The sequence below is a fragment of the Erinaceus europaeus genome, chromosome 12 (genome assembly GCF_950295315.1).
Source record: "Erinaceus europaeus chromosome 12, mEriEur2.1, whole genome shotgun sequence".
In the NCBI taxonomy this organism is placed as follows: Eukaryota; Metazoa; Chordata; class Mammalia; order Eulipotyphla; family Erinaceidae; genus Erinaceus; species Erinaceus europaeus.
In genome coordinates this window covers 56,552,477-56,575,579 of record NC_080173.1, presented here as the reverse complement: position 1 = coordinate 56,575,579, position 23,103 = coordinate 56,552,477, and the positions used below count along the sequence as shown (strand labels likewise).

Below are 23,103 nucleotides of genomic sequence, written 5' to 3'. Positions count from 1 at the left end.
TCCTACACAACTCCATTTATTGTAACTCGAAGCTGATCATTCTGGTCAGGTTCCATTTTCTTTCTTGCCCACATCTCAGCCACTTCTTTCCCAATAGCTCCAGTCCCCAAGTGCCAAATATTTGTCTTCTGCTTTCTTGCAAAACTACATTGCAAAACTTCCTTTCTCCTCACGTTCCAGACCCTTTATCTCCATCTCTCTTTTCAGCATCCAATCCCTTCCACTTCTAATCATCACTGTGAAATACACATAGCATAAAACATCTGGGCAAGCACTGAGAAGAGCCCCATATCCAAATGAATGACATCATGTTAATGGTACATCCAGATGTCAGATTGTAGTTTCTCTATTCTTGTACAGGTTATGATATTTTTTGTATACATTCTTATAGCATTTTAGCATTTCTAAGTCTGAATCAGTATGCTCAGACACTCTCAGCATAAGATAATTTTTTTTAAAAAAGCAAAAGAGTAAAAGAAAGGGAACTAAGCTTCACAGAGCCAGTTGGATGATTTTCTATCATGGGGCAGCCACATACTTAGTGTGCAATCAGGGCCAAGTCTCTCAACCTCTCTATGACTCAATCTCCTGGTTTATTGACTAAGAAGTTCGGACTTGATTACCTCTGAAGCCCTTTTAGCTTTTGAATCCATGCTACTCTAATTTTGTCAAATCATGTCTGTGTTATGCCACAGTAAATCCAATTATTTGACTCCAATTGTTTCTGCCACACTGTTCTCTCTTACAGTGATACCTCTCCAAAGCAGAGGTGTGAGCAAGCAGTCCACTGGCTTCTTGCATTCAGCCTTTACAAATCAGCCCTTTGGCATCTTGAGCTACTCTGCAGGAAGCCGGACTAAGTGGTGTTCTTAAATCTCTTAGGCTCACTAATTACATTGCAAAGACCTATTACACACCTCAGCGGAGCGGTCAGAGACATATAATAGGAAACCTCGGTTGCAAAGAAAGGATACCTAATTTATATGGCAGAACTGTCAGACTGTCTTCACTAATGCCCTGAGGCAGAGTGCCAACATTATGGGCTTGGCCACCCAGCTGCTAAGCCAACGATAGTCTAAGTAGGTATTGCTCATCTCTCAGCAACAAGCAAAAGGGGGCTGGTATTTCCCCTGCTGCCCTAATCTAGAAATTCCCAAGAGGATACAGGTCAAGTCTAGCCAAATGAAACCTAATCTGGGCTCCTTTATTTTGATTTAAGAATCCATTTCAAAGATGTGGAAATGTACCCTAGTGACAGCAATAATCTTGTAAATCAGTACTTCCTGAATAAAGTGATACTGAAGATGAAAACATTTTTTTAAAGAATTTACCCCTAATCCCAGAAGCTAGTTACAAACCCATGCTTTTCCCAACACCCTGCCATTTCCTTTTTAAAACTGTTTTTTATTAGTGACTTAGTAATGGTTTACAAAATTGAAAAATTACAAGGGTATAGTTTCACATGGCACCCACCACCCTGTATCCCCACTTCACTCCATAACTGTGGGTCTGATGTGTGTTTGAGCATGGATGGTTGACCGCCCGGAAGCTCTCTATCAGACTCCCCTTGGCATGCCCCTTATGGTAGAGGGAGATGTAATCAGAGTATGCCGGGAGAATTCCAACCTTCCTATAAGCCTTGCCGCATCACCTCACTCCTCCTCCCTCCGGTGGGCTTAACCTTCCTTATATTTCTATTTCCCCGTTCCTGCATCACCATCCATACCTTCTCATTGCCTTGCTGTCTTTTCCCTTATAAGGAGATATTGACCTCATTGGCCAGCTGGCTACTTCCCCTGCACAGCTGCCCCTTTATAAACTTGTGACTGCGTCAATAAAGATGTCCCATTCCCAGCAATGGGACCCTAAAGAGGTTTGTGTATCCTCTGCTGCCATGGTATGCTGGAAGACCCCTTTAGTGAACTTGCTCCTGCCTCATTCCCCCTGTGGAACCCTGACACATAACCAATATGATTCTGACAAAGTCAGAGAGTCATTTTGGTTGCCTTTTTTTTTTTTTTGGTAAGTTTGCATCCTTTAATTATCTACTTCTGCATAAGAGTGGAACCACCTATTCACTATCTAGTGGCTTTTTTTCACCTCTTTATTTCATTTAGCATATTATATCCAGATCTGTCTTGTCCAGAAGGATAAAAATGACCATTTTTAATTTGCAAAATAGCTTTCCATCAAATATATATCCTAGAACTTCTTTGCCAGCTGTCAGTGCACTCTAGCCATTTCTGACTTCCCTCTCTTTTTCTTTCTGTGGTGTGAGGGATAAACTCAGGGCCTCATGCTTGTAAGAGTACCTGTTACTTGTTGCCCTCAGTACATAGAGTTCCACACTCACTCAAACTGGGCTAAATGTCTATATACTCTGTCATTTCACAAACATCTCATAAAAACTGCAGCAAAGGTGGGCACGAGGAATAACATCATTGCAAGACTGGCCAGCTCCTCATGGGGCGTGAGCGCTTACACACTACGATCATCCTCTCTGGCATTATCCTATTCCACTGCAGAATACTGTGCCCCAGTATGGTTCCGTAGCCCCCATGTCCACTTGGTCGATTACAAATTATATTCCTCCATGAGGATAATTTCTGGAACCATCCGTTCCACCCCGGTTCCATGGCTGCCAGTTCTTAGCAACATCACCCCGCCAGATATTCGTCGGGATGCGGCATCATCTAAGTTCATTTCCCACGTCTACGCTCGACCGGACCTGCCAATATACGCGGATATCTTCGCCCACCCTGTTCAACGCTTGACGTATCGTCACCCAATCTGGTCCCCTATGCCTACACTGAACTTCTCTGTTCCAGTCTCTTGGAAACAGAGCTGGCAGTCAGCTGAGGTAAAGAACAAACACCTCATCACAGACCCCTGCAAGCGTCAACCTGGCTTTGACCTAGCACGTTATGATTGGGCCCTCCTCAATCGCTATCGAACAGGCCATAGCCGGTGTGCCGCTATGTTCCACCGCTGGGGAGCCAGAGACGACCCGAACTGCCCCTGTGGCTACAGACAGACTATGACCCACATAGTCAACGACTGCCACCTCTCCAGATTCAAAGGAGGTCTCGAAACTTTACATCAGGCTCAACCTGACACTGTTGACTGGCTACGGAAGAAGGGCAAACGCTAGAAGAAGAATGCACCTGAGAAGTATTTTTTCATTCTGTACTTGTAAGGAGATTGGGTAGTAAGACCAAACAACCACTTCACCACGCATGATGTTCTTCAGGACCTGTCCTTATACTCTACCCACTGAGTTATCTCTGAGTCCCTGACTTCTCTCTTAAGAGCTGTAAAAAAAAAAAAAAAAAAAAAAAAAGGCCTGGGTTGGAATTCTGGCTCTGCCAATTTCTACCTGTGGAGCTTTAAGCAAAGTCATTTAACTCCTTGAGCCTCTGTCTCCTGGTGTGTAGAACATGAATGATATTGAGCAGTTTAGTGATTAAACAAAGATACGAGGCCTGGGATGCACTCCAGTCACTGCTGCTATTGTGGATATTAAAGTGACATCCATCAGCCCCATATGTTCATGCAAATGAAAGGCCAATGTGCTATCCATGGCACCACAGTATATTCAGGTGACAAATTATAATTCTGTACAACTGAAACCTATATAATGTTATACACCAGTGCTGCTGTGATATTTTTAATTACTGGAAACTCTAAAGAACTTTTTTGTTCATATGATGTAGTTTTATCTATGGATACCAGAGTAAAAGATAAGCTACAGGGGGGTAGGGATAATAAAGCTAGTCTGCTAAGTAAGACTGTACCTCGTGACAAGAATGCCAGCACTCCTGTGATATGAGAGAACAAGACCTCTATATCGAACAATAAATGTGATTGAATATCCTTAAAAACAACACCATGTTTATTTTCCCATAACATGGCATTGTCACTAGAATGAAACAGGAGATGAGTCCATTAATAAGAGGGTCTGGCTAATCTTGAACTGCTGAAAAGCACTATTGTTTCCTACTCAAGATCATCCAATTTAATAAAACTAATTGGGGTCATTTTTTAATTTGGCAAAAGAGCACATTGCTTCCTAGGTAGTGTTAATCAATATTGTACTGATTAATATGCAATCTTGAAAAGCATATCTGTGAGCACCTGTTACTTGTTGTCCTTGGTACACAGAACTCCACACTCACTCAAACTGATATAAATGTCTACATATACACAAGGAACCTGAGAATGTCTGGTTCCCCTAGGCTTCCTTCTGGGATGGACTCAGCAGCCTACTATCATCTGCTTTCCTGAAAAAGAATCTCACTGCCTCTGGCACCACCTCTTTCCTGTTCTATATACTAACAAGAAAATGAGTAGCTCTGATGTTGTTTTTATCTGATATGAATTGAGATAACCTGCATCATGATCATGGGACCAAGCTGTGACACACTTAGAGCATACATGTTACAAGTGTGCAAGAACCCAAGTTCAAGCCCCTGTTTCCCACCTGCAAGGGGGAAGTTTCACAAGCGATGAGGCAGTGCTGCCAGTATCTGTCCTCTCTATCTCTCCCTTTTCTCTCAGTTTCTGTCTCTATCCAAAATAATAATAATAACAACAACAACAGCAGCAGGATGGGAGTAGATAGCATAATGGTTATGCAGAGACTCTCATGCCTGAGAGTCCCAGGTTCAGTCCCCTGTACCACCATAGGCAAGAGCTGAGCAGTGCTCTGGTTAAAAATAAATAAATAATAAAATTTTTAAAGTGCTGGGGAGAAGTATAATGATTATGTAAAAAAAGTTATCCTGAGGCTCTGAGGTCCCATGATCAATCCCAAGAGCCACTATAAGCCAGACCTGAGCAGTGCTCTGATATGTCTCTCTTTCCTTAGTCTCTGTCTCTCTGTAACTCACTTTCACTAAAAATAAATAAAATATTAAAACAAAATCCTAAACATTCAAATCACTATTGTAGGACTTGTAGTCAGAAGATCTGAGATTGCCTCTGTTGTCACCAGTGTGACCCCGGAAAAGTCTGTGAAGATTCATTAACACTGTACACTCCTCATTTGTAAAATGAGCATCCCGTGCTTCTGTCTCTCTTTTTGCAGAGGAGAAAAATAAAACCAAAAGGAGGACTGTGAGGCAGCCAAAGGAAACTAGAATGTCCCCTGTAGCTTCAGCTTCTCCATTCAGCACACTATTTCCTGGTCTGCAATAACACAACTTTTCCCAACATACTGTGCACCAAAGTAGTTCATTGGAAACATAGTAATTAGCATTACATATAAAATGACACTGCTGCAGTGTTAATTACCACAGTGCAGATGTACCGCAAGATATCATACATAATCTTGTCAAGCCTTTATTTTTTAAATTAAAGTGCAACAAACCATACCCTGGCTACACAGCTTTTTTTGATCAATACAAATTAATGTTATTTCGGCATCTAGGGAAACGGTGGGAATGAGGTGGGTGTTGCATCAAATTGTAAGAACACATGGACAAATGGTAGAATTTCATGGACTAGCTTCCCCATAATTGCCTTCTCCCACTGCAATTTACATAATGGAAAGAGTAAGCTCCATGAGGACAGGAACCATTGCATGGTTTTACTCACCACACTACCCCAGCATGCAGTCAGATATGTTTATATTTTTTGTTTAGTTGAATGAGTGGATGACTGAAAGAATAAATGAAGAGTGAATCATGTAAGTAGAGGGGTTCTAGAAATATAACGAAGAAATTCAGGGAAGAATGGCTTGTTCTTCATCCCTTTTGTTTTGTTTTGTTTTGTTTTTGGCCTTCAAAATGATCTTGGATGCTTTCCATGTCTGGAGTTTAAATTCAAAATAAGAGGCAAGTACCCAGTGCAGGAGTGCCATTGAATTGAATAAGCAACAGTATTTATCTACCAGGGTCTGCAATATGGAAACCATCAACATGGGCCCTTCAGCAAGAGCAAGACACCCATGGATAACTCAAAAATAAAGTAAAAGTGAGAATGAAAAGTACAAAAAGGGAAATTTTTATTACAGTAAAAGTTTCCATCTTTACCATTTGAAGTGAACATTTCCATGTTAGGTGCACTCATCTTGCAGAACTCAAGTCCTACAACCACTAAATAATGCTTTTTCATTCCCCCTTTCCTCAGTTCCCAGAAACCCCCATTCTCCTTTTTTGTGTGTTGTTGGATAGTATGCCAGCTCCCCCTGGCTTCTGCTTAACCATATGCCTATATAGGGATAGATTTAATCCCATTCAAAGCTTTGGTCTATTTACATAAATCACTTTTACATTTACATAAAGCACTCCAGGGCATTGGTGGTTCAGTGATAGGATTCTCACCTGCTCTGCCCCCTCCTTGTCACACTCTGATTTTCACCAGTCACTTTTCTCTCCACCCTCTCTATGTCACATCCTGTCTCCACCCTACTTGGCAAGTATATATAAAGACAGCATTGTAAATTTTAGAGTACCTTGAGTTTAGCTTAGCTCGTCTTAGATTGTGCTGCGTCCTGCATGAATAAAGAGATACTGCCTACAGCTCAACCATGAGTCCCTGGTCATCTGTTACCCGCCCATGAAGCCAGCCCGGCGAAAACAACATAGCCCGGTGAAAACAACAGTGTGTGTGTGTCCAGGGTTATTGCTGGGGCTCAGTGCCTGTACCATGAATCCACTGCTCCTGGAGGCCATTTTCCCCCCTTTTGTTGCCCTTGTTGTTGTAGTCTTGTGGTTATTATTGTTGTTGATGTCGTTCATTGTTGGATAGGACAGAGAGAAATGGAGAGAGATGGGGAAGACAGAGGGGGGAGAGAAAGATAGACACCTGCAGACCTGCTTCACCACTTGTGAAGCGACTCCCCTGCAGATGGGGAACCGGGGGCTGGAACCGGGATCCTTACACCGGTCCTTGTGCTTTGTGCCATGTGCGCTTAACCCACTGTGCTACCCCCCCCCCAACCCTCTGCCCAGTTCTCCTTTCTAACTCTATAGTTTCATTACTCTGTGGCCTCATAAATGGCATTCAGTTAAAGTAATTATGGATAAGGTAGTATGTACCTCTGTCAGCTTGGTGTTTTTTCTCTATATGTTTTACAACTTTTGTTCATTTTCATGAAAAATTTCCTTATCTCTGTTTAATGGTTAATGACACTGAAGCCTCAAGAAATTAAGTGACCTGCCCATGGTTGCCAAGAGTCTTTGAGATTACTCACACAAGAGTCCTTGATTCTTCCACTTGTTTTATGCCAAGTCCAGGGAAAATGCACAGAATGATACAGCATGGTCCCTGTCTTGCTTCAGTGGATGGTTCTCCTAGGACCATTAGACAGACATGTTTGCACAAAGTGCAAGAAAGCCCAATAATCTTGCCAATTAGTATGGACCATAGATTCTATAAGAATTCAGAGGGAATCGGGTGGTAGCACAGTGGGTCATGTGCATGTGGCACAAAGCACAAGGACCATCGTAAGAATCCCAATTCAAGCTCCGGCTCCCCACCTGCAGGGGAGTCGCTTCACAAGGGGTGAAGCAGGTCTGCAGGTGTCTTTCTCTCTCCCTCTCTGTCTTCCTCTCCTCTCTTCATTTCTCTCTGTCCTATCCAACAACAACAACAATAAAAAAGGTAACAAAGGAGAATAAGTAAATATTTAAAAAAAAAGAATTCAGAAAAGCTCTTCTTCTATTTCCATAAATACTGTAGGTGTCCCAGGTATTACTGGTTGACTCCGTGCTTAATATCATTAAATAATATTGCAGGGGGGGGACATGTGATGGTGCACTAGGTTAAGCACACATAGTACAAAGCACAAGGACCCCCAAAAGGATCTCGGTTCAAGCCTCCAGCTTCCCACCTGCCGGGGGGGGTCCCTCATAAGCAGTGAAACAGGTCTTCAGGTATCTATCTTTCTTGTCCCCTCTCTATTCCCTCCTCTTAATTTCTCTCTGACCTATCCAATTTTAAAAAAATGGAAAAAATGGCCACCAGGAGCAGTGAATTCATAGTGCAGTCATGGAGTCCCAGAGATAACCTTGGAGGCAAACAAGAAAGAAATAAAGGGAGGGAGGGAGAGAGGAAGAAAATTGCAGAAATTCAGTCCTGTTATGTGAGATCTACTCCACATAACAGATATTATTGACAAGATAGTAAGTACTGTAGTACTGTAAACAACATTTGAGGGGCCAGACTGTGGCGCACCTGACTGAGTGCACATGTTACAATGCTCAGGGATCCAGGTTCAGACCCCTGAACCCCACTTATAGGGGGAAAGCCTCATGAATGGTAAAGCAGATCTGCAGGTGTCTCTCTATCTCTCTCCTTTTCTATCTCCCCCTTCCCTCTCTGTTTCTCTCTGTCCTATCCAAAAAAAATGAAAAAATGAAACAATGGCCACAGGAGCAGTAGACTCATAGTGCAGGCACCAAGCCCCAGTGAGGCAAAAAAAAAAAAAGTATGTGCATGCTAAGAGTATATAAATACCCAAATCCACTGGTAGTTATTTGTGAATTGTGACTGATTGTAATTTCCTTGAACTGTATCTTCCAAACCATATGATAGTACTTGCATATTAGCAAGATAAAAAATAAAATTTACCTAGCAGTGGAGGTAATACCAAACAAAAATCTATCTCTAACTGTTGTATTAAAAAAAAGCGGTCACTGCTTATGTCTTTTTTGAATTTCTACCTTGAATTTCCTAATGATAATGTGATTTAGACTCACAGCAAGTACAGAGGTCACAGGCAGGGCAAGAGTGCCAATTGGACAAGCTTCTGTTCCCACCTCTACAAATGGTCATAACCCAACTCTTTCTAGCAGGAGGGAGCCAAACATTTTGTCTAAGCACTATGATGGATTTGGAAGGAGAATTTTGTTTGACCTGTTTTCCATTGCCTTGCAGGTGAGTGGGACTATGTATAACACTGGAAGACACGTGTCCCTGCGTTTGGACAAAGAGCACTTGGTCAACATTTCAGGAGGGCCTATGACATACAGCCACCGACTGGAGGAGATCCGGCTACACTTTGGGAGTGAGGATAGCCAAGGGTCTGAGCACCTCCTCAATGGACAAGCCTTCTCTGGGGAGGTATGTGGCACCATTTAAGTCCTAGATTAAGTGTTCATTTATAAGATTTGGTGCTTTTATATGTATCCAAGGTGATAACAGGTGAAAAGATTTCTCTAAATCTATAAAGCCTGAAGGTCTATGCCTCCTTTGTCCCATCTATCTTGCAAATTGATATGGACATCACAAGCATCCACTGTTTTCCAGGAAAGAACTGGATATTTTCCTGAGTCATTGACTCATCTCTCCTGTTACTCATGCCCTAATATATATTTGAAACATTGTTTTCAACCTCAGATTTTCAATTTCAGTGTACATCTTCACTAAGGCCTTGTATGAATAATCAGCCTCTCATATCCGTCGCATAGGATAGTAGATAAATTCCGTAATTTTTCTTTCTGGTGGAATGGATTTTATTCCACCAGAACCATTTGCTCCAAACCCATGATGCACTATGAAATAAATGTCAGACAACTAAATAGTTGACATGAAATCCTGCAGAATGGAAATATCGTTGTGTGGTGTCATGGTGTGCCTCCACAAACCAGTCAGAGCTCAAAACACAGCAATAAGTCAAACCACAGTTTCAATTATAGTATGAGAGCTACAGGTTCAATAACCATTGTCTGAATTATGACACTTGACAAGCAAGGTATAGCTAATGTGGCCTATTTTTACCTCTGTTAAACTAATGGGTTGTTATCATCTAGGAGTCAGGGATCGTTGTATGCTAAATATCCTGGAACTCGGTTTATTCTTAATTGTCTTCAGTAACTGATGCTAAAAGGCTTTGAAATAACGTAAGTATGTGTTTAATCATTGACGTGTTCTTTCTCACTTTTAAAGGTCAAGATCACTTTTAAATTGGATATTCATTTTCATATGTTGAGGCTATACATTTAGAAATAGATCTATAAGCATCCAGTCCACTGGGCAGATTTTAACGATTGTTCAAAATACATCAACTGAGAACCTACCTAGTCACTCTGCTAGTTACCAGGGATACTAGTATTTAAAAATAATGAGCTCCTACCACAGAAGAGCTCAAAGAGTACTTTCTTCAAATCAATAAAGTCGAATTCCATGCTGAAATGAAGATTTTAAAAAGACCTTGACAAGCTCAAATGTAGAAGTGACAAATTTTGTTTGAAGGAGTAAGGAGTTTCAAAGAGCAGTGCCCTTTGAACTGGGCTGAGAAGAGACACAATGCAAAGGGAATTTAAGAGCATTAAAGAGTCAAAGAGACAGAGTTTAGACCTCTTGCTTTAGTACATAGTAATTATAGAATCTTTGGAATGGCTACTTGATCTTTCTATGGATGTTTGGATATCTCTCAAGGTAATTTTGAATTAAGTGGATTCCAGAAGTAAGGTATTCTGGACACACTTAATACTTGATGGACAACTAAAATAAACCAGTAAATGAAGGACAGAGGCACCAAGGCATGGAGGACACTATGTATTAGGGAAAGTAAATGTAGATTCCATCGATCATCTATTAATAATTGCTGTATAGAGGACAGGGGAGCAGGAAAATGAGCTTCCTTCCTACATCTGTAGGAAAAATGCTAAGACTAATCAGGGTTGTCTGCCAAAAAAACTCCCAGGAGTGGCAGATCCTTCAATAAAGGGACAGAGAACATCATGAAAACAGAGCAAAAATGCATGAACTGAGATTTATTGGGTACTTGTTAGAATTAGAGCCTATTCAACATTAGTTTAACTTTTTAAATGTTATTTTAAGATTTGTAATTATTTCCTTTAGTGATTCACCTGCTCATTTATTTGTTTGCTAGGTTGACTTTTTTACTTCTTTCCCACTGAATTATTATACCCTGCCATCTATCACAATATTAGCTCAGAGTAAAACAGAATTTATGAAAGAATTTATTAAAGGAATTAAAAATATAGATAGTTACTAGGCAAAAAAAAAAAAAAATCTACATGAGTTCCTTAGAGCCACTTGTTTCTTCAATATGTAATAAGAATGTGTAGGCTAGCTCATATATGAGCTTCAATTTTAGCGTAAATGAATGCTCCTGAAACCCTTAGGGGAACATATAGCAGTTTGATCCTTTAATGTATTATTTTCCCTGGATGTACCTCAAGCAGTGGATATACTGCTCTCTAAGGAATCTGCATTTTGAGACCTGCTAGAAGAGTCTAATAATAAGGTTTTTAAAGTACTCCCTCAATAACTGAATATCCTTATTGACAAAACCATTTAAATGCCATAGCATATTATTGGGAACACTGTTAAGGTATTTATCTGTGAGTCCCTCTTCAAACCAGCTGAATCAAAGCTTCCAAAAGTAAGACCAGGTATGCACATGGGTAAACATTCTAAGAGATAAGCTCACCTCTGCCTAAATTATATACATTGTCTAAACAGTTATCTCATTTTTCTAAACAAACAGCCCTCAACTCTAACAGATTAAAGGGGCACAGAGAGATAACTCCCTTCTGGAAAAGGCAAAGCTACAGACTGAGATCAGGGAACTTCTCTCCTCCCAAAGGACATTTGGTTATTTATAACATCATTGACAAGCCAGACAAAAATTATGAACTTAAAAAAAATTAGTACTTAATGTTGCTGTGAAAAAAAGCTCCTAGATTCATTGAATTTCAAGCCACACCTGCAGTTGCTTTGGCAGTGTCAGAACCGAATGAATGGTTTCATGGACATAGATAGCCCAAGGCTAGATATTCCCCACCCTTAATCCAGACTTTTGGGAACTGAAGAACTTCCAAAGCAGGATAGCCACATGCACATCTATCATTCCAAGTGTGAGCAGTAGTAGCCTCAGCACAGACACGTATACCTTGCCCTGAGCAGATCTCATCAGCTGGATCACATTTCTCTTCAAACCTCTCAGCCTGAGTCGTCTATAAAGTGATGTGGGTGGGAGGCATGGGCTGTAGCGCAGCAGGTTAAGCACACATGGCGCGAAGCACAAGCACAGGCATAAGGCTTCCCACTTGCAGGGCAGTCACTTCACAAGTGGTGAAGCAGGTTTGCAGGTGTCTTTCTCTCCCCCTCTGTATTCTCCTCCTTTCTCAATTTCTTTCTGCCCTATCCAACAACAATGACAGCAACAACACCAACACCAACAATAAACAACAAGAGCAACAAAAGGAAAAAAATAGCCTCCAGGAGCAAAAATCCTGGAGACTGAATAAATAAATAAAAGTAAGTAAAGCAATGTGGATTTAGATGCAAGAAGTCAAAACATTTAAAACACCAATACTATATCATGTGGCAAGCAATTGAATAGATGTTGACTTCTGAGATGTTTTTAAAGGATTTTAGTGAGAAAATGCATTTGGTGTCCTGTATGTGATATGAGGGGAAATACTTACGTCAATGGCTGGAAGTTACAGAAAGATGAAGTTTAGTTACAGATTTGTTCTAACAGTGACAACTATCCATCCACCATGGAGTAATTTTGCCACTGAAAACAGTAAATCCTTAGTATTAAAATCATTTAACATAGAAAGGAATTTGAGGGCTTCATAAAAATGACTCACATCTTAGGGTAGGGGAGATAGCAGAATGTTTATACAAAAGACTTGCTAGGGGCCTGTGGTGGCACACCTGGTTGAGTGCACTATTACAATGTACAGGGACCCAGTTCAAGCCCCCAGTCCCCACCTGTAGGGGTAAGCTTTGTGAGTGATGAAGCAGCACTGCAGGTGTCTCTCTGTTTCTCTCCCTCTTTTAAACAAATATTTATTTATTTATTCCCTTTTGTTGCCCTTGTTTTATTGTTGTAGTTAATATTGTTGTTGTTATTGTTTTCATTGTTGGATAGGACACAAAGAAATGGAGAGAGGAGGGGAAGACAGAAAAGGGAGAGAAAGACACCTGCAGACCTGCTTCACCGCTCATGAAGCAACTCTCCTGCGGGTGGGGAGCTGGGGGCTAGAGCCAGGATCCTTATGCTGGTCCTTGCACTTCGCACCACGTGCGCTTAACCCGCTGTGCCACTGCCCAACTCCCTGTCTCTCTCCCTCTTTGTTACCCCATTCCCTCTTGATTTGTGGCAGTCTCTATCCAATAAATAAAGATATTTTTTAAAAAAAATTAAAAATTAAGACTTTCATGCCTGAAACACTGGCATCCCAGGTTCAGTCCCCAGCATAATCATTAGCCAGATCTGAGCAGTATTGTGGGAAAAAATAAATAAATAAATAAACTCCTCACATCTTAATGAGCCAGTAGACTGTTAGCTTTAATGCACTTCCTAATGTTGAAAGTCTACACAACACATGACTTCCTTATAGGAATGTCTTCAAACCAAATTCTACTATGAGTTAGTCATAGCTAAAGTAAATATTTCATGTCTTGTAAGTTAGTGTTTTATTCTTACTTTGTGCTATCTTTAATGCTATACTCTTTAATACTCTTTATGGCTATCCTTAATATATTATATTAATATAATATATTAATATCCTTTAATGCTATACTCTTTAATACTCTTTATGGCTATCCTTTTGAAGGACCCAAGTAGTCATTTCCAGCAACAAAGCATTTGTTTATTCTGTTGACAGTGAATAATCACATTGCCATCTGCCCCATCTATCATTGCTGATCGTGATAAGTCAATTAATGCCAAACATTTTCCTTGGCACAGTGTAACAGTCGTTATCTCAAGAGCTGTAGATTAATTGCAGTCTTGTCTAGTGAGGTTATTGTAATTGATGATAATCATTTGCTTTGTTTTATAAAGCTGCATGGATGTACGACACAGTCAGCAAGTGCGTTTTTATAAAAATTATTCATGTCCTACACAGAGAACTCCTAGATGCCTTGTTGGGAGTTGATGATAAATGAGCATATTCATGGATTCAAATGTCTCAATTTTTTTTAAGAAGGGAAAATTAACTGTTTTTAATAAGTAAGACCCTTAGCTTGCTAATCATGTCTAAATGGTTAGATTAATGTCCAGTATAGAGGAGTGTTTATGAAAAGAAACAAATACATTAAGCAAAGCAAAAGATAAGGGTTGAAAAGAGTTGTGTCTGTGGACTAGGTTGTAGTCGTAATGCTAGACAAGAAGAATCTTTTTTATTGGAGTGCGGGGAGTTGGAAATACTCATTTTAAAAACTTGCATAAAGTTCTTTTCAAAAGGGTAAGAGAGCACACCTAGAACTATAGATATCTGTGTCTAGATCATCCTATTCATTTTTTTATAGTATGGGGGTACAGGCAATGGTGTATAGTACAGTTATTTATATATAAATATAATTTTTAAAATATTTTATTAATTTTATTTTAATTAGAAATATATATGTGTATATATATAGAGAGAGAGACAGAGAGAGGGGGGGGAGAATGCAAGAGAGGCTAGAGCATTAATCAGATCTGGTTTATTCTGCTTCTGGGAACTGAACTTCGAACCTCAGAACCTCTGGCATGAAAATCTTTTAAAGCATAACTATAATATCTTCCCAGACAACACAGGCTTATAATTTCTTATCTTCTCATGATAGCTGTTTGCAAAATACTCTCATCCCCAACATAGGTCCCCCTCCACCAACATGTACCAGAGCCCCAAAACCCCTCCCACCAAGCTCCTCCCTGCCCTCCCTCTCCAGAGTCCTTTGCTTTATCCACTTTTTTGTGTGGATAGTTCGTCTCTCCCAAGCTCCACAGCCCAGCTCCTGCCCAGAGAAGCACACAGCCTATTAAGGTGCATGTATATTAATAGGACTGTGTGGTGTAGATGATGTTTGAGGATTGTTCCCGCAGGGAATAGTGAAGTAGCTCTCCCCTGGGTTGTGTTCAGGAGAGAAGAGATAAACAGCTATATGACCTAACACAGTTACTGCTCCCTCTGAAGGTGGGGCAGCCCTTCAAGGTCTCAGTCTCAGGAAGTTTCTGATTCTCCCAGAGCTGTTGCCATGGCAATGGAGAGGAGTTTTGTTTAATTTAAAAGGAGGAGTAATATACACATATACATAATTTTTTAGTGACTTGGTATCAGAAGAGAGAAAACAATTATCTCAGAGTCAACAGCTGAGACTAAATAACATAAAATGCAGGACTTGTCCTCTTAAAGGAATCAATTATTTGCATCCTTGAGAGACTGGTTTCACTAAAGCAACACAAATTTGGAGGAATAAGCAACTACCACCAAATTGCCCTAAAGTGTGCTAAGCTATGAAAAGTGCTGAGAACTCTCATAGCTGAGAACCAGGGCCCCATTAGGCTTTGAATGACTGTGGTGAAGATGTGCTGAGGCAATCCTAATTAGCACTTATCTGGGAGAGTGGGGGCTCGGGACGAAGATGTTCTATTGATGCAATTGGAGATTTGAGGGGGCATAATTGGAAAGTTTAGGCATAACAGGTAATCCACATGGCATAACAGTTTAGGCATAACAGGTAATCCCTGTGTGCCACGTCAAAGGTGCTCACTGCCTGAATTCCAACCCCAATTCCTTATAGCAAAGCCCCCTCTCCCACTATAGGTGCCCTCTTTCATCTTCCCAATCAGTAAAATGTTGGCTCCTCTTGACTTTCAGAGAATTCTTTCTCATCAGCTATTCTAAAAGTACTCAAATGATAGCATGTGGACCAAATATAGGCTCAGAACTAAGAGTAGCTTACATTATTAAAGAATTGCCTTCCTTAAAAGACAAAAACTCAATAGAAAGCATGTATTGTCTGCAGTGGTCAGATATTCGCTACATGTCTTTTTACAGATAAAAAGTATTGACCCCAATCTATTAAATTGGCCATCACTGTGAGTTTTATGATTCTTTTCTGACTTACATTGAAACTTCTGTTCTTTGTTGATGGGAATTTTATCTGGATCCTATGTATCTCCAGTGCCTCTTCCATTGTCTGACAAGGGAAGACAGGACAGTAAATGTGGGAATAAATGAACCTTGACTAAACTCCTTAAAAATAGGGATATTTCACTTAGCACAGTGCCCAACTCACAATAAATGTTTAGTTGATGTTTGTGGAGTCAATCACTGGATTAATAACTTAATCAACTATTAATGTCCCAGGAAAGCAAACCTCATAGACACTCCCCCCCGGAATTGGGGTTTATGGCACCTATTGACTATTAAGAAATATACAACCTCATTTAACTCGATGATGGTGTATTTCAATAAAGGCTCCTCAGGGCATCAAAATTCCATAGGAAACTTGAAAAGAGGATGAGTGATTTAGTTCACAGTAACTACTAAGACAAGTTCTGAACTATGTCTGAGAAATGAGTATACATTGAGAAATCTCTAATGCATCTATTTACAAGGCACTAACACAGCCCTGTGCTAGATGTGCCGAATAACACAAAAGACTGGAACAATTAAATGTGACTTTGAAAGAATGTAAGCTCCCATAAAGGGACAAGGCTCAGCCTTGAATCAGTGCAGTTCAGAATTTACTCAGTTGTGGCCATAAGTGACTATAAAATCTTACCTCCATGGACTGGATGGTAGTGCACCCTGTTGAGTGCATAAATTACTATGCTCAAAAGGCCTGGATTCAAGTTCCCTCCTGCAGGGTTTCAAACTTCGTAAGTGGTGAAGAAGGGCTACCGGTGCTCTCTGTCTCTCTATCTCCTTACCCCCTCATCTCTGTCCTGATAAAATAAATAGATAAAGGAATATTTAATAAAATCTCACCACTGACACCTAACTGTTGTTTACATACTTTGAAATTTACTTTTATCCACTCATTTAGTTAACAAATATTGACTAAGTTGCTAGCATCTGCTTCAGTGAATAAAGTAAATAAAATTCCCTGCCTGTAAGATGCTTGCAGTCTAGTGGAGATAGGCAAATAATAATCATAATAACTGAATGAATGTATTAATTTTTATATTGCTGTCACCAGAGTTTCAGCACTCTGAGCTGACTTTTACAAATGGAAAGAGGGAGAGAGGGAAAGACACAATGACACTGAAGCTTCCTCCAGTGTGGAACTCAGAAAACAGACACACTAACCAGGTAAGGTATCTTACTGACCCATAAATGTGGGAATTTATGTGATAAATTATGTGATAATGTTATGCGAATATATAAAGAACAGCAGTAGGGCAGTCAAAGGATGACTGGAGCCAGTGTGTTACAAATTTATGTAGGATGGCTAGTGAAAGCCCTCTTGATAGGGTATCATTTATGAAGTTGTCATGAGGATGTCCTGAAGATGGACATTTTAGGAAGAGGCCAACAGCCAATGCCCTGGCTTTGGAGTAGGAGAGGACTGTGAAATTCTAGAAAGAATGGGAACAGTATGAACATGTGTAAGTAATAGGGCATGAGTGGCCAAAGAGAGAAAAGTGGAGCTAAATACAAATAAAACTCATGTCCTATTTGCATGGCCTTTGCTTGGACTTTGGCTTTAATTCTAAATGGACTCCAAGGCACAGCAACATAAATTCTTCCATTATCTCAGTAAATACTAGCTCACTGAGACCACCCGTTAAACCTGACAAGCTGTGGGTTCAAGACTGTCCAAACAATGAATAACTGAGGTTGAGCTTGTCAGACCTTCTGATTTATAGTATTGTTTAACATAGGCCAAAGTTGCTCATAAACCTCACAATAATTATTACTTGCTGCTGCTCTGGGAGAAATTCCATGGCACCTGCCTTCAATGCAAGTTTAGCAAATGATCTTACCTCCAAACAGATTGTTTGTTAACTCCCTACAGTCACAGAGTGGGCTGTGCTTTGTCAGTGTCTTCCCATACTGATGACAATCTCTGGGTAGATGTTGTTGATTGAATGAAGAGATTAAATAAGTAAAGGGAGAACATTTAAGGATTGGAGAGATAGTTCACAAGGTAGGACATGTGTATTGCCATGCACCCAGCCCAGGTTAAAGTCCTGGCATCAAATGGGAGGTTCTCTGATATGAGCAGAAGTTGGGGTACTGTGGTGTCTCTCTCTTAATCTTTGTCTCTCTATGCATCTCACTCTGAAGGAAAGAGCAACCCATTAATGGTAAAATCACACAAGTGTAAGGCTCCTAGTTCCACAAAAGGGAATTTAAAATCTACAACTTTTAGAGTGTCTAAATTATACCTACTATATATTATTGTGATGGCAAGCCTAGTAAAGTTAGTGTCAATACTAACAAAAGTTCGAGGCCTTTTATGTTTAGTATTTATAAATACAAGATAAGTAAATTCCTTGAGGTATCTGGAAATAGTGATAAAATAATTGGTAGTCAGAGGGTAAAAGTATCCATTTAGATTCCTCATCTCAGTCTTAGAATTACTTCCAGTATCAGACTAGGAAACTCATCTTTGCCAATACTAGCAACCAAAGTTCTGAATTCTGGGAGCCAATCCCACCCTGAGTGAGTAAATTGACTTGTGAGAAGTAAAATTATCAGAGGTGGTCAGAGGTGCAGATGGTGGTGGGGTAAATTATGACGCTATGTCAGGCAGATGATGAGTCTAAGGACTAGAAATTTTCCTTTTGGGTACCTGTATAATTACTTCTGGGAAAGTCAAGTCAGAAGTTTCTTGGATCGCCAGTTTTAGAGAAATACTCTGGAACACCCTAAGGGAAAAGATGTTGGAGTATCAGGAAGTGGCACATCTAGTTATGTACACATAGATAACAAAGATCTAGGTTCGAGCTCCTGGCCATTCACCTGTATGGAGATGCTTCACAAGCCATGAAGCATGTCTGCAGGTGTCTATTTTTGTCTCTCCCTCTTTATCTCCCCCTCCCTTCTCAATTTCTCTCTGCCCTATCCAATAACATGGGGGAGTGGCCACCAGGAATAGTGGATTCATAGTGCAGGCACTGCACTGAGCCCCAGCAATAACCCTGGAGATGAAAGAAATGGGTGGGGGAAGGGAGTGGTGAGACATTGCATTTGAATATCTTTCTGATGTCAGCACATTATTCCATTGATTCCATCCTAATTGCTTCATAACTCTGACCTAGTCCCTCCCGGATGGCATTATGATACCAATAGTCTTCCTCCATTTGACTCTGCTCCCCCTGTTCCATTTGTGTTCCCTCTAACACAGGGAACTGTTATATTACAAAAACATTACTGAAAACAGGATTAAACTGGGTCTTGTTCAAAGTTCAGCCTAGGAGACCATCACTTTCAAAGCTTTACAAATACTGAATCGCAGTCTTCCTTTATTTAGTAACCTGGGTACTACAATTAGAAAATGTACATAACTTTTAAAGCTGTGAACTGGATGGACTTTTTTTTTTTTTCTTTTAGACCAGAACACTGATCTTCTCTGGCTTATGGTATGCTGGGCACTGAAACTGAGGCTGTTGAGCCTCAGGAGTGAACATCTGTTGCATAAACCACTGTCTTGACTAATAGTGCTTTTACAAAAAAGCTCATTTCCAAAGACACAAAAATTGAATAAACTGGAAAAGAAGATGCAAAGCAAGGTGGCCTGTTGGCTACTATTGAGACCACTAAGTTCATCAATATGTATAGGTTCTACCAAAGATCACATTTCTCCCTTTAAGATATAGACCTGCTATTGGAAAGAACAACTTTGCTAGAAGATTCCATATGACATATCAGAGGTGGAGATATCATTGAAATCATCTCCTCCATCCAGCTTGCTATATAATGGAAAAATCAGGTTCCAGAGAAGGCAAGAGACCTGTCCAAAGGTACTGAGATTCAGTGGCAGAATTAGGACACTCAAGTTTTTTGACTCTTTGTTTGGAATTATATATATATATTTTTCAAATAAAATTTAAAATCATATCTATTAGCAGGAGACCTAGTGCAGCTGTAATTCACAGGACCTTCAGACAAGAGGTCCCAGGTTCAATCCTAACAGCACAATTCACCAGAACTCAATGGTGCTCTGGATTCTCTATCTCTCCCCTATTCTTCCATGAAAATAAATCAACAACTTTAAAATCTGCATCAAAGACAAGGATTCTAAAGACCCTTTTAGGTCATCATCTGCTTTAGTCTTGACAGTGCAGTGAGTATAGACTGAGAGTCAGATGCCCCATCTTAGTGAGCAGAGCCCCATCGTGAGCATGTACATACAGCCTGTCTCAGGCAGACAGTGACCACTGACAGATCACTTAAAAGCACAGGCAATGACGAACATCCCTGAGAAAATGAATCTAGAAGCCACAAAATCACAACCAACAACGATATCATGAATAGGAGGACCATAACAGTGCCCGTTTTCAAGAAATATGAAAATTAAAAACAAGAAGCTAGAAATAGAAAATGTAATGCCTTAAAGAGTCTTTGTTCCCAATATGAAAAAGCAATCACATCCTAGTATTAAGGATACAATGTTTTTTCAATTTGAAAACCCCGCTCACGCCTACTCTTCTCAATAACTATCCAGAACAGCTCAGTAATATTAAATATAAGTAATCTAGATAATAATATTGCAAAATTAAATCATTAGATGTCTAGCCACTCCATGGATATGCTGCTATACAATTCAAAATAAAGTCATTTAAAATGCCCACATTCATTTGCTCTGACATATCGATAAACTTGTGCTGAAACAAAGCTAATCATCTCAATGGTGCCGACTTAATTGCTCGCCAGTTGACGGATAATAAACAGACCTGAGGATTAAAATATGAACTAATTACTGTACTCAATTCCATTTACTTGATTTCATGTTCCATTAATTTTTTTGCATCATTTCTGGTAGAAGCCTTAGATTTATGGTCGCCTCAAATGAATTATGTCACTTAACTGCCTGTGGCATACTTATATTCAGAACTGGTTGGAAAGGGCACAATTCTGGGCAGTAAGTATTTAGCTGAAACAGCCTAGGATATAGTAAGTAACAGTAATTACCCATTCCTAAATACTAGCCAGAGTTAGCCTCTGTAAATCTATCCCCATCTCAGTAGTAAAAGGGCAATATCAGGATTGGCTTCATGATTATTCCTGGGTTGGCGTGTTAGAGGACTTCTCCAAGAGTAGTAGTTGCCTTAGCCTAGAAAAGGATCACAGGGAAGCAGTGTCAGGCATGCCAGGGGGAAAGGCCATGGGGCTGCCAGTCAGGTACGAAGCCCCCAGACTGAGGACAACATTTGGATTTAAAAGATCTGACTTCAGATTTCCCATTCTGTTACTTACTAGCCATGTGATTGCAGAGAGGCCAGAATTGGGCAAATTACCTAACCTTCTTTAAACCTTCTAAACATGATATAAGGTGAATGACGCCAGTTCTATAAACATTATACAATGATTTTTCCAGTGTGTATGCTTGTGTGCACATGTGCATAGACAGACACACAGACAGACACACATCATTCCTATGATAGGGCATTTTAAGGTGTAAAGTTCCATACGAGTCAAATGCCCACCTGCTTAACTGTTGGAGCTTGAATAGTCACAAATCTTTGCAAATAAGATTTATTATCACAATCACATATATCTGCTTTCATTTGCTGTGCATGTACTGTATCCCAGGTGTTTATTCAGTAACTTTCTCAGTATGTGCAGTAAACCTATGAGCGAGCGTTGCTTTTTTTTCACTTGGCAAAGAAAAGAAATTTGAAGAGGCTAAGAAACCTACCTTTGGTCACATGGCTGATGCAAAGCAGAACTAGAATTTGAACACAAGTCTCTTATTCCATCTTTCCTCAGTGACCACAGAAAAACCATCTCATTTCTCTAGCTCTTCCTCTAACTCGTTGCTTGGTTGCAATTAAAGCCATTCTCTCTGACCACAAGTACTCTCCCTGTTAGCCAAGATGCTCTTTCAGCATCTCATAGTTCTTTGTCAATCTAAAGAATCATCTGCACTTTAGTGACATAAAGTAAGACTGGAGTCTATGTGTCCAAGTAGTACAGTAGCAATTTGAAATATGACACAGTAGCATTTGGGTACCTGCTGAGAAAATAGCTTTATTCACCTTTCTCTCTCAGATGGACAGCAACTGGTAAGTTATGTCCAGATGCACAGTTACAAATTTTTTCTAGCATCTTTGAAAGATAGTAGGCAAGTTGTTCTATGTCTGTATACTTGTTGGTATATAAATACATCTGTTTCCCTCTACAAAGCATAAAAAACCATATTCCTTACTCTCAGAAGTAGCTTGCATAAATACATTTTCTTGCTTTAAGTCTGTTGTCTGAGGAAGAAATTTCTGGAATGAGCCTTGAAAGTGAATCCTGCAGGAACTGTTAGGTAAAATGAAGTTAGCCAGAAGGTTTTTTGTTATTGTTTTATTTTGTTTTCAGAGCACTGCCCAGCTCTGGCTTATGGTGGTACAGGGGATTGAACCTGGAACCTTGGAACCCCAGGCAAAAAAATCTGTTTGCATAACTATTATGCTATTTACCCCCACCAAGCCAGGGTAAATAGTATAAATTGGGAGGTTTTAAACCCCAATCCTAGCCAGGAAAAGGACAGAAGTCCAGATTATTAAAAATAAATAAATAAAAGGGTCAGAGATACAGAAGAGAGACACAGAGAGATATGCACCTCTGAGAGATGGATGATTTACTACAAAATTACTGAAGGAAAGCTGTGAGTAATAAGCAGACAAGGGAATCAGACCAAGATCAGTGAGCAAGAGTCCAGGATAGTAATGTTTTTTTTCACAGATCAGCATGTTGTTGTTTTTGCACAACTTCCTTTTTTAAATTTATTTATTTATTTATTCACTTTTGTTGACCTTGTTTTATTGTTGTTATTGATGTCATTATTGTTAGATAGGAAAGACAGAGATGGAGAGAGGAGGGGAAGACAGAGGGGGAGAGAAAGATAGACACCTGCACAACTGCTTCACCGCTTGTGAAGCGACTCCCCTGCAGGTGGGGAGCCAGAGGCTCGAACCGGGATCGTTAGGTCGGTCCTTGCACTTTGTGCCACGTGTGCTTAACTCACTGCGCTGCTGCACGACTCCCAGTCAGCATGTTTTTTTACTTGATGAAGGAGGGAGTTTGCTGGGGGTTTGTGCAGCAGGAAAGGTAGGTGTTCTAGTTGTATAATATAGGCCTTGTTGTGCTTTAGTCATATCTTGCTTTGTTTGGAGCTATCGCAACTCTAAAGTTAATTCCACATCCCAAGGCCTATAACCAGAGCTCCAGGAAAGGTCAAGAGTTG

General features: G+C 40.1%; 1 protein-coding gene across 2 annotated transcripts in view; it reads left to right on the top strand.

Moving 5' to 3' along the window:
* Window positions 1–23,103, top strand: part of CA10 (carbonic anhydrase 10) — a 690,501-nt gene that overhangs the window by 529,091 nt on the left and 138,307 nt on the right. For both annotated transcript variants that reach the window (XM_060203765.1, XM_007528923.3), the window contains one exon: window positions 8,881–9,066. In XM_060203765.1, the coding sequence (XP_060059748.1) occupies window positions 8,881–9,066 (186 nt within the window). The remainder of the gene's footprint in view (window positions 1–8,880; window positions 9,067–23,103) is intronic.